This window comes from Montipora foliosa, chromosome 1 (genome assembly GCF_036669935.1).
Source record: "Montipora foliosa isolate CH-2021 chromosome 1, ASM3666993v2, whole genome shotgun sequence".
NCBI lineage: Eukaryota > Metazoa > Cnidaria > Anthozoa > Scleractinia > Acroporidae > Montipora > Montipora foliosa.
Window position 1 is genome coordinate 68,045,069 of NC_090869.1, and position 12,500 is coordinate 68,057,568.

General features: G+C 37.7%; 1 protein-coding gene across 1 annotated transcript in view; it reads right to left on the bottom strand.

Annotated features, from left to right (window-relative positions):
• The window catches only part of LOC138006386 (crk-like protein), a 16,076-nt gene that overhangs the window by 1,755 nt on the left and 1,821 nt on the right, over positions 1-12,500 (bottom strand). Inside the window, exons 3-8 of the mRNA XM_068852684.1 lie at positions 8,221-8,362; positions 5,745-5,783; positions 4,882-5,010; positions 3,501-3,677; positions 2,309-2,377; positions 1-1,096 (exon numbers count right to left, since the gene is read on the bottom strand). The exon at positions 1-1,096 is cut by the window's left edge and continues 1,755 nt beyond it. Of these exons, the coding sequence (XP_068708785.1) occupies positions 965-1,096; positions 2,309-2,377; positions 3,501-3,677; positions 4,882-5,010; positions 5,745-5,783; positions 8,221-8,362 (688 nt within the window). The 3' untranslated portion in view covers positions 1-964. The remainder of the gene's footprint in view (positions 1,097-2,308; positions 2,378-3,500; positions 3,678-4,881; positions 5,011-5,744; positions 5,784-8,220; positions 8,363-12,500) is intronic.

Here is a 12,500-nt window from a genome sequence, read left to right on the forward strand (position 1 = left end):
TCAAGAGCGATCATAAAGGCAAGAGCAAGGGCAAAAAGCATTAGTTTCCTTGAAGCAACTTGGCTCTATAAAGTTCTGCAGATGAAATGATTGTTGAAAACACAAATCTAAGTTAGCTATCATTTAAATACCAAGTCTCTGTTCCCCAAGCTAACAAGTGAACCTTGTTTTTAAATCTGAAATGATAATGCAATTTTATTTAAACCTGATCAGAGAAAAAGCACATCTGAATTTGGAAATGGAGTGCACAGTACCTTTGGTAAGTGAACCAAAAAAAATTGTAAGAATGTCTTCTGAGTGGATCAAACCTTTTAATCATCATTTCCTTGGATTTTCCCCTTTAAAAACTTAAAATCCCCTTTTATTTGAGTTGAAGCTCGGAATAATGGTATTTTCATGAAATTCCTAGCTTTTTGTTTTCACTGAGTCATTTCTAATACTGCAGTTCTTTTGTATTTTTCAGTAGCACATACCTATACTTCAAATGACCCAAGCCTCTTTATGAGTTACCTAATTCTTCCCCCTGCATAATTAATAATAACATCCACTATGAACCAAAAGGTTTCAATCACTGCTGCAGATTTTTCAGAAATTCCTTGTATCTGACAAAATGGTCCTGTACAATCTTCAAGTAATTTTGACCGAATTTATAACCTCTTCTTAGAAGCCACGATTACGACTGTCAAGGGCAAATTTTAATGTTACATTTTGGTGGAATTCCTAAAAGGCCAGGGATGGGAAAAGCTAATGCCAAGTTTTAGTATGATTAATTTTTGGTTTACAAAAGTATTCTTAAACCATTAACAAGGGAGAATGCTTTGATCAACAAACATCTCCATTTCAACTAAAACTTGTCACCATCTTAGACTTACAACAGACTGTTGAATTGACATCAACGATCTCAAGTTACACGTACACTGTATTTTTCACTTAAATTGTTGCAACATCAAGCTGCATCGACAAGCTAAACTGGAGAATTGCACCCTGGTATTACTTCTTGTACATAGGTAAACTGAAAATAGCCTGTTCTGTCGCCATTCTGACCAAACCAATTTCCATTATCATTTTTCTTAAGAACTTTGATGATATCTCCTTTCTGTTGAGGAAAAAAAGTATTCCAATGCATTGCATAAATGTCAACATCCTCGCGTGCATTATTACCCATATTACCGTAGTCTTTCGGATACAAGGTGCACCTTTAACTTTCAAACTTAATGGCATGTATGTCACAAACTGTAAATCTCATCAAAACACTCGGTTATAAGACGCATCCTGGTTCAACTCATCGCTAGTTAACGCTGTCTCAACTGAATATTGCAATGTAAGTCAAGTAAAGTGGCAGAAGGAAATTCAACTCGAATTTAAAGAAAAACCTTGAAATCCTGCTGTTATTAGTACTTTCTTGCGGGTGACGTTTTTGTTGTACAAAGGCCATCATCACGAACGTTGGAGTGAGGCCACCATTTTGGAATCGCAGTAAGTGGAAGACTGGGATGAGTTTAACATACAAGATCATGGCAAAGGATCGAAGAATCGTCCCTGCAAGAATTTTGTTGCAAGAAGATACTCGGCTATAAGGCACAGCTTGAGTATAGATCACATTTGGAGCCAACAAGCCTTTCTTTGAGAAGAAAGGCTGCGCCTTACAACCGAGAAACTACGGTATTGTTTATTTAACCACGTCACCTAGGAGTTACACAACATTATTATTACTGGTCACTATTTTACAAGATCTGTGGCTCCCAAACAAGCTGTTGGTGAAAGCCTATTAAACACTTTCATTCTAGCAGGTCTTTTAGGAGATTTGGAGTCTTCTTTCTTGAACAGTGGAAGGTTACCAGACAAACACAAAGCTTTTGGCAGTGTCAGTAATAATGGTCGCCGAAAAGGTGCAAAATTCAAAAACGTTAGTCAATATTTATCGATTCACATTTAATAGTGTTTTTTATTTCACATTCAAGATTCACGAATTCAGGTGCAATTAAATCAATTGCCATAGCACTGACAGTACACACCAGTTGAGGTCACAAATGCATTTAACTACAGTAAAAAAGGTAAACAAAGTTTACTATGTTAAGTTTAGATAAACTCACGAAAAACCCATGCTTTTTATGGTCGGTTTACCACAGTAAACTTAACTTTCATCCTGCTGCCATTATCATTGCAACAGACGAAATGTACGTTTACTATAGTGAAGTGAAGATAACCAGACACACGTAAAATGCTGTTTACCATATAGTAAACTTCACTTTTACTATAGTAATTAAGGCCAAGTGTGACCTCAACCACCATCATGTCAAGATATTACCTCAAATGAAAGCTTTGACTCATCATAGGGAAGAACATGTTTTCTTATGGCAACGTACATATCTGAACTCTGTAAAGTTAAAAATCACACAAAACAATTTAAGTATGAAGAGGTAGCAAGTGTCTAACATTCTATTCTCGGGGTCATTACCATTAATTAATATTAACGTGTTTAACATGAAACTTGAATTACTCAATCGCTTGATTATTATCATTGGCCATGACAATGTCACGGGACGGCGATGAACTGTGTATCAATTTGCTTATCTTTGTTTAAAATAAATGATGCTCTTTTACGGAAAATTGAGATTCAGCTTTGTGTTTTTTTGCTGTGAAGATCTAGATCATTTATCAACTGGAGCCAACAGTTCCTACAACATACAGATTCCTCAAGACACTTTCAGATGTGAACAATGGAGCTTTGACAGCACCATATATTTTGATCGATGAATCAGTTTCAAAGAAATTGATCATTTTATTTTAAGTACATATTCCAGGGAAGGGATAACACTATTTTTGTGCAATTTAGAAATCTGAAAGGGTAATGCAGCAGCAATTAAGAGGCCATAGATCAAATAGTACATGTAATTCTTGAGTATCAATTAGCTGGACCCCCAAAATTTTGCAATGGACCCCCAAATTTTTCAAGAAGGGGGTCCCTTCATTGTACGTAAAGAGTAGGGTATGGAGTTCCCAGTGTTGTGGTCAGATCTCATTTCATTCATTCATTCATGGGTTCAGTGACATCACTAATGGACTGATAGTTGCTGCCAGTGGTGGCAGTATGCACATGCTGATGTCTGATCTCACCCATAGATTGATTACTTGTAGAGCGCATTTGGATACGAAAATACAAAATGTGCAGCGGATCAAGGCATCACTTTTAGGAACTCACAGAAGTCAACCCACAGCTACAGGGAGGAACAATCAACTAAGCATACATAATATTATTTCATGAACATGAAGGAATGATCATTGTCCATTTTCCAACAATTTTTTGCTGTAATCCACTTTTTTTGTATTCAGCTGGTAAAAGTGTTTTTGAATCACGGTGGGTTGTTACTGATGAAGTACACAAGGAAAAAGGTGATGGAAGAAAAAAAAAACTTCCTGTCCCGCAAAAGGACCTTAAAAAGATGGTTAAAGTTAAATGCAAGTTAAACAAACACACGCAAAAAAGAAAAAAACTGTACCGCTCCAGGATGTGGTCTAACATTAGGAGGGACCGATGTTCTTCTTGTACTCATGTTGCCATCTGGAGTCATCGGTGGTGCTGATGGAGGTGGCATTGATCTTCTTGAATCAAAGCCAGAATTCTGCAGTGATTGCGGTGGAGATGTTGCTTGCTGTGCTTGCTGAATATCCACAACCTGGAAAAAAATTAAGTTTAAGGAACTTTAAGATCTAGTTTGTTGAAAAACTTTGCTTATGGTAAGCTTCAAAATTCTTTAAGAATTAATGACCAAAACAGCCCATCAGATCACTGCTAAAGCATCACCCGCATGCTCTTTAAAAACTGTAAAACATTCCTCATTAGAATTATTTACATAAAGCATACTAATAAGGCTCGGCTTGTTTTTCTTGTATGCTAATGTTCTCCTCTCACAATAATTATTTGAACCTTTTTTCGGAATCCAGAGGGACACGCTTTTTGTGGATCTAATGTTCTTGAAGCCGTTGAATAAACTCGCAGGTCGTGTTTAGTTGGGCCTAAAACCACTCGGCTTAGCCTGTGGTTTGAAACACAATAAAAAAACTCCTGCTCATTAATCAAACAAAACTTACACTTAAATCACTTGACTCAATTACTGCCTGATGTTCCTATGTTCCAGCATTAAAATACCTCCCTTTCACTCATGGCAGTTCTTGCTTTCATTTCTTTATAAACCATACAAGTACAAGAAAGATTACCACATAAGATATCAAGCCGAGCTGGCCACATTTGCTGGATGACACAGACCACAACGCCTGGACCTCTGCACTCTACTCTTTGCAATACTGTGAGAGTTCTCCAAGGTCTCACAGAGTTGTCAGATGGAGAGTACTGTCCACAGTCCTTATACAAGAACCATGTGCATATCTACACACCTACACAGGCAGCACTTCCTTCTTGATTATTCCAATACCACAATAATAATTATTGACAGTTCAACCCCAGCTGAACAACCTTCCACACATTAGTCCAATGTACTTAGTCTAGCTGCTTAGAGGGTGCAGGGATGGCGCATGGTGAGAGCAATCGCCTCCCACTAATGTGGCCTGGGTTGGATTCCAGACTCAGCATCATATGTGGGTTGAGTTTGTTGGTTGTCTTCCCTGGACCGAGAGGTTTTTCTCTGGGTACTCCGGTTTTCCCCTCTACTCAAAAACCAACATTTGACTTTGAGTGTCAATTTCAGTTTACAGTGTCCCCAATTAGTGCTCCAGCACTAGAAAAACTAGACACTTAAAAAAAGTTCCTTTTCCTTTCCTTCTAAGCTAACCAGTCAGAGATTTTCCATTAGACTTACAGTAAATGTTGATTGAAAAAATAATTATTGGAGGTTTGAATTTGAAAGGCAGTACGGTACAAACCTTTTTAACGTATGGTTCAGGAATAAGACCTTTATTGCCTTCTTCGTCTATCGCAGTCCACCATTTTTCTTCATTTTGTTCTACAACTACTAAAATATCATTCTTTTTGAAGCTAAGGTCCTCAGCATCCTGCAAAATTTTAGAAAAATAATGTGACATCAAACAAGAAATCTTTCAAGATCTTAAAACAACTGCTAAGGAGCAAATTGAAACTACTGACATTTCCTCCAAATGTGTTGAGATAATAGTTTGTTCACTTGCCAGTTTCACCATTAAAATTTGCACACATACATCATTGTATGTAGTTGATCATACATTATCATTATATAATATGGCGGCAGTGTGGCCCAGTGGTTAAGGCGCTTGCCCTTGAGATCCAGAGATCCCGGGTTTCAAGACCCGCTCTGACCACTCGCTGAATTTGTTTCTGGTAGTCCCTGGTTCAACTTCTCAGCTGCACTTGTAAATAGACTTAACTGATTAGTGTGTAATGTGAAGTGCTAGTTTTCTACCTCATATGAACCATGTGAGCGTTAGCCCTACTAATGGAAATGGGCCCACACAAGGACAGAGAAACGCTCATATGGTTCATATGAGGTAGAAAACTAGCACTTCACATTACACTCTAATCAGTTAAGTCTTGAAATATAAGTGCTAAACAGCCAACGTTTGTAAAACCGTAAACCCTTCCTTGCACTTGTAAATAGCCAACTGGTTTGCCTCCGGCCAGTTGGGATTCTTAACAGTTGTTGTTGTTGTGTTCTGTTATTTCATTGATTGTTTCATTGGCCCTGAAAAGCCCCTACGGGGTGCGGTCAATTAAGTATGTATTGTACTGTTTTAGAAAAATGCTTCAAGCTTACCTCTGATTTAAATGGATACTGGGCTTGGACTTTAAAGATCTGAAAGATATGAGAACGAGCACAATATAAAAAATATCTTCTTTGTGCATGTTGAAACACTGTTTCATCACGGTATGGAAGGGGTTTCGGGTGATCTGTGAATTTACGCCAAAAAAGAGCGTGAATTGGGAAAACTGAAGAAATAGAGCTGTGATTCGCAAATAATATATTAACCGTGACACGTGATCCTTTACAGTTGTAGTACGTGAATCGAGATTTCTGCAGTTATAATGTGGTGAACATCAGACAACCCTAAGCGAATACATGTAATTTGTTTGTCAAGATGGTTCGAAATACAGTCAAACCTGAGTATAACGGCCCTGTTTATATCCGTCAACCTAAAATTTACTGTCATGAAACAACTTCCCGAAAATAGTTTCTTACACTTACTGTATTTAGTTTACCTGAATACAGCGATCACCTGTATATAACGGACACGGTCACCCTTTAGACTTTCCGAACCCACAATTTCATTATTATGTACCTGCATAATTATAATGGCCACCAAACCGTGGTAACGATTAGACAAGTCGTTGACGTAAACTCAGTTTGCTAATGGCTCCCGAAAATGCAAAACATTTTAAACATCTCTAAAATTAAAAAAAAAAGGTGTCGATTTGCACCCTTGGAAGATGAAAACAGAATTCTGACCCACTTTATGACGTTGGCTGCCTACGGCACCCCACGTCAAAATCGAGATAAGTTTATTCAACTGCTCACTGAATAAATACAACTACAAATACGACATGTCAACACCTGGGTCCAACACATTTCTGCGACAGTTAAACAAAGTCTTAAGTGCCCATGTCCTACTCTCGGGAGCGGGTCATTTTCGCTTTCAAACAACAGTTTCTGTACAACAATGAAATGATATATGAAATGAATCCATATATTGCACTGCGGATATGAAATCAAGGATCATAGCTTTACGTAGTTTCTGTACAGTAGCTCCCTTGTTTGCCATACTAAGCTTTATTCACTTCCAAATTCTACGAACAGAGTTCTCTATTACACTGTATTGAACTTGTCAAGTCGACCACTTTCATTGACCTTGATAGCGCTCGGCGTCAAATTTTTTTTCCATCAACTTAAGATGCAGCCACTCACAGGAGAAATAGTCACCTTGACTTAACATGACGGCAGTGTCGTTGAATTTTATGGTTGACAGAATTTGTTGAAGAAGTTTGGAAGGAGGATGGGTAAAGCCGCTGTTACACATTGAAACTTTTAGCTGAAACTCATGTGCAACGGGCTAGCAAAAAAAAGTTTCAGCAGGCATTGCACCATGTAACATAAAAGGTCAAAAATTGTTCGGAAACGTTGAAACTGGTCTCAAAATGTTGTTTTTTTCCTTGGCATTAGCCGGTTTCTGATTGGTTTACGCCGCGTAGCATAACAAGACTGAGCGAGACCAGTTTCACCACCTGGTGTTACACGGTGAAACTCCCATTTTTATCACCACTACAATTGCTGCGACCGTTGCAGGAGTGGAAAGCAGTTTTACTTTTCTTGAAACTTGTTTAGCAGCAGATTGGAAATTTACATGTTACACCGTGCAATGCCTCCTGAAACTTAAAGATTGTTTTATGTGAGAATAAGTGATAATTGCATTGTTTGCACATTCAGCCCGTGCTCCCGTGGGACTGAATCAAACCGCCCCCGGCTTTTCAGAATGATCATAGATTACCAAGTATTAAGGTTCATACACGTGAGGTTTTATCAATGTTTTGATATATGCTGTTAGGTTCAATGACTATTAACAAGTTTTTGAACGTCATAAAAAATCAAGGTCACCGAAGTTCTGAAGTTACAAAATGTGAAAGAGAATAATTGTAGAGCTACAATGTAACAGCAATGAACTTCACTGCCTTTATACTTTATCACAGTCAAACGAATAGCTTTTTGTTGCCTTCCCATCTCAGGGTCAACTAATAAGACTCTCTTTTCCTGTAGTGTAGTCATGTGTAGAAGTAGTCACCACAACGAAAGCTGTTAAGACTTGATCAATTCTCTATCCAACTACGTGACACATGAATTCCCATAAAAAAGTTACATGATTCGTAAATGTAGGGAAAATTAATCTGTGATTTGAGATCCAGACCCCCCCTTCCAGACCCTGTTTCATTGCTGCTTGCATAATGCACAAGATGAAGAAACATTCAAGTCAATGTGGCCAAAAAATAGGTGGAAATGTATTCCTCATCTAATGCAACAGCACAAGAACCCAAGGAAAGGGAACAACTGAAGAGGAAGAAACAACGTAACCTGGTAGATCATTAAAAAAGAAAAGCAAGTGAACAGGGAGACTCCTAAATATTCCTGACAGCTCCAATGATACCTTAGCAGCCTCTCTATCCTGCCAACAGAATACTAAAATAATTTCTGGCTAATTCATTCAATCATTCAACTGTCAGAAATTGTACTATGTTATCCTTACCGGTTCTTGTAAGTTTGTAGAGTCCAAGAAGTGCTTTTTATAAAAATCTATGATGCCAGGAAGGTCTTGAAATGTGTTATCCCCTATCTGATAATGATTCCCCTTGTTGTTGATGATGTAGTGACTTACTTTGTTATTCTCACTGAAATAGAAGTTAAATGAATGGTAAGCCAAAAAGTTTATAACGGCATTTCTTAATAATAATTTATGATTGTACAGGGTCCGAAATTAACATTTTTATATGGGCGCCAACTGTCGACTAGATAAAAACTTTTGGTTGCCAGATGTCAAATGGTGGTCGCCAAAAATTTTCGATTTTTCCTTTTGCCTGAAAAATGCATGTTTTGGACATTGTTATGGATACCAGAAAGTAATGACTGCACAGTCTTGTCTAAGTGTCAAACATTTTAATGAAAGCAGACCTTTTGGAGAGAAAGTGTATCCGATCACAAACGCAAATACAGAAATCCATCTGCCCCTTTGTTGAAAATTTCAGCCACGGAAACTCAAGTTGCCTTCTGTCACACACAAGATGCCATGTTAGTGGTGGAATCGGTTAAGATTTCACATTCGATCATCAGAAATAATCAGATTGCCCCGACCGATCGATCATCGATTATAATAGGAAAAATCTACCAATAAGCATTCCACATATTTTTTCGTCTAAATAGAAGTCAAAGTGGGCCCTTCTTTCACTTGATGAAAACCAAAATATTCTCACACTTTTGACCTGGCGTTTCCAGGATAGCGAAAGATCTCCAACTCGTCCATTTTAGCCGCCATGTTGGACTCGTCAGCAACATGTAAGCAAGGCATGTCTGAAAGAGGACACTGGGAATTGGGGAGAGATTGGGGAGAGCGAAACAAACATTTTCAAGCCAAAACGAACAATTGTTCATCTTGGGTCAGAGGTGACATTATCTTCCTCTGGTGGTTTGTAAATACATTTGAGATCTATTTCAGAACTTATTTTGGACGGTGGTGATACTACAAACGCGAAACAGTGAGCTTGTAATTTATGTTTTGGTTCAGTTGTTTACGAAATACAAAGCGGCTTAGCATGCCACATCTTTCAAATAAGCGTGAGGTATTTGAAGTGACAACAACACAGCGAACAGGGTACCGCCAGGTAAATGCAGTCAATCTTAGATTATATCTGCTGTTGTGACTTAGAAGTTGGAGTCCATGAAAAAAGACAACTCACACAAGAGTTGACAATACTTTTATTTGTCCCCAATAAATTTTATTTGTCCCTAATAAATTTTTAATTTTTCGGCGACAATCGATTATGAAAAAAGCAAAATCGATTGTCGCGTCGCTTGAACTTTTCGATCAACTTTCGATTATAATCGATCATCGGCCCACCACTATGCCATGTTGCTACCGTTATCTGACAACAATGTCAGCGCATACAGCATTAACTGCCACAGACAGGTACCAAAATAGAGCTTAGCAAGGTACAGCTTTTTTCCTGATGCGACATGAATCTCAGAGTCCAGATTAGGATCCCTTCAAAAGCCCTTTATTGATAAAAGAATCATTGATTATTTTTTCTGACTAAGTAGAAGTAATTTTTAAAGTGATCAACATATTCAGGTTATCAAAGTAAATTCAAGGTTAGAGTGATAACAAAGAAAAAGATAACAGTTTGATGCGCATTTAGAGCATTTTTGAAAATACACATGTACATGACAGTAGAGCAGCATATACAAATCAAGTTGAGTTTTGGTGGACATAAATGTTGCTGAGAAAACCATTAGAAATATTTTAGATTTTGACAAAATATCAAGCAAAGATAATTTACAGTTAAAGGAAACATTTTTTTTTTGCATTTGTTTGGATTTTTGCATTAAATCTGTCATCAACTCTCAGGGATATTTCATTACCCCTCCCTAGTTAATGTACAACTAAATGAGGAAGCCAAAGAAAATGTGTATCATTATCATCAAAAACAATAGCCATTTTTTATAATGACAATAATAATGATGATAATAATAATAATAATAATAACAACAACAATAACAATAACAATAACAATAATAATAATAATAATAATAATAACGAGGAGCTGAAACAGAGGGGCTGTTGGGACTGGCTGAGAAACTGGGAGGCAGCACCCTCACACACTATTGCGGGGATTGTAGAGTTATATGAGCAGCTTACACCAACAAAGCTGTATACAGCACAAAAAGTGAAAACAATGTACTTCGATGATGTTACGTGCAGGATGTGTAGCAAAGTACCCGGGAGTCTCCCCCATGTGCTGGCTGGCTGGTGGCTCTCGCACAAAACAAGTACTTGTCGAGACACAATTTGGCTCTCAAGGTCTTGTTTTTTCGAGAAGCTGAGGGATTTGGAACTGATAGACGTGGTTTCCCCTGGTGCTCATCCATAGATCCTAAACCAGTCTACGAGTCTTACGAGGCCAAGGCCTTCTGGGATGTTCCAGTGTATGCGGAGCACAGTCAGAACAGAGTGGATGTGCGATTCACTGACTTCAAGAAGAAAGAGGTGGAGATGTTGTGCCCGTGAATGGACAAGTGGCAGAAGAAGACTAAGGAGAAGACAGCAAAGTACGGTTCTTTGAGGTAGGAGATGGCTCAGCAGTATCCAGGATACACCATCAAACAACGTAACATCATCATTGATGTGATGGGAGGATGGTCAAGAGATGTGGATGTATCTATGAGAGAGCTATTTGGAGGCTGGGGAGAGGGGATCCTAGGAAGAATGCAGAAAGCTGTCCTATCGAACACCTTGAACATTTCAAGAACTTTTAAAATCATCACTAGATAGTTAAGGAGCTCACAGATATAACTTTTAGAGATTATTAGTCACTAAGTTTCATTTATTTATCTAATTATTATTATATAAATATATTTTTTTTACAAAGTTTAGGGAGATTCTGTATTCCTACACATAGTCTGGGCCACATCTAATGCCCCAGCTTGTGTATTATCTTATGGCATACATAAGGATACCGTATTTACCCATGTATAAGTCGACCTTTTATGGCCTCAAAAGAAGCTCCAAAAATCGCCCTCGACTTATACATGGGTCAAAGATTTCGAGCCAAGTTCCAGCTAAATAAATTATTCAAAATAAACATCATAATGTGGTCTTTGGACATAACGAACGTAGTGGATGAAAGACTTCAAAATGAATGCACCGGTAATTAAGCAATTCCAGTTGAAATGAAAAAGGATTTGTTTTACTTTAAATGTTGAAGATACTCACAAGCACAAATATGAAATAGACACTGGAAATTTTCGTTTTCCAAAGGCGGAAAGCTCTAAAAAACATTCTTGTTTCTTCAAATAAAATGTGATCCTTCAACGGCTTAGTAACCTGGCACAATACCTTGTGTTTGCGTGCAAGCATGATCGTCACTCGTGTTGCCTGAAAATGCTGGTTGGTAATGATTGTTTTTTATTCTTTATACAAACCTGGATGATTTAAATGCTTTTGCAAACTTTGTATTTTTTTGTTTATGAGTTTTGTTTCGATTGCCATGTGAGAAATAACAAATTATAAGTCAAGCACCAATTAAACCTTGCACATTTCGCATCGTTTTTGAAGTTATTTTCAAAGATTGACTCCTGCTTCTGTGATGTTGTGCTTATCCTCTAAAACCTTTTATCCTTGAACAACGAAACAGGTTAGTTTGAGGTTTACATGTTCGATTTTCTGAGAACTTTTTTCGAAATTCAAGGACAAAATGCAACAACCGCTGAACCACAAAATTATTGAGCGCTTGAGGCCCTTATTTTTTTGTGAATCCACAGTTCCAGAAATCGAAGAATGCAAGATTAGTATCCCATGAACATTTAGCAAAGAAATTAAGAAATTGCTTTTTTGCCATCAAAAATGGGGGGTCGACTTACATGGGATCGACTTATACATGGGTAAATACGGTAATACTACTACTACTAATAATAATAATCATAATCATAATAACAATTATTGATATTAAAATAACACTCTGATTTGGTATCAAGTATTCCACTTAATTCTTAAGTGTGTTTTTACATCAGCAAAACACAAACAACGTAACACATTGTCAGTTAGTACTGTATATGACCAAAGCACTCAAGCTTGACTAAGCACTACATGTAGCTTGCAATAGTTTAGTGCTTCTGCAGCACCTGTGGTTCAGATCCCCAAACCTGAATCTTTGTTTGCAAACATTCCCACATTAGCATATGGTCACCATCATTTTTAACCAATTAATTCTTGAACCCCTGAACCTCACCCACCCCCCCCCCCCCCCCCCCCAATCA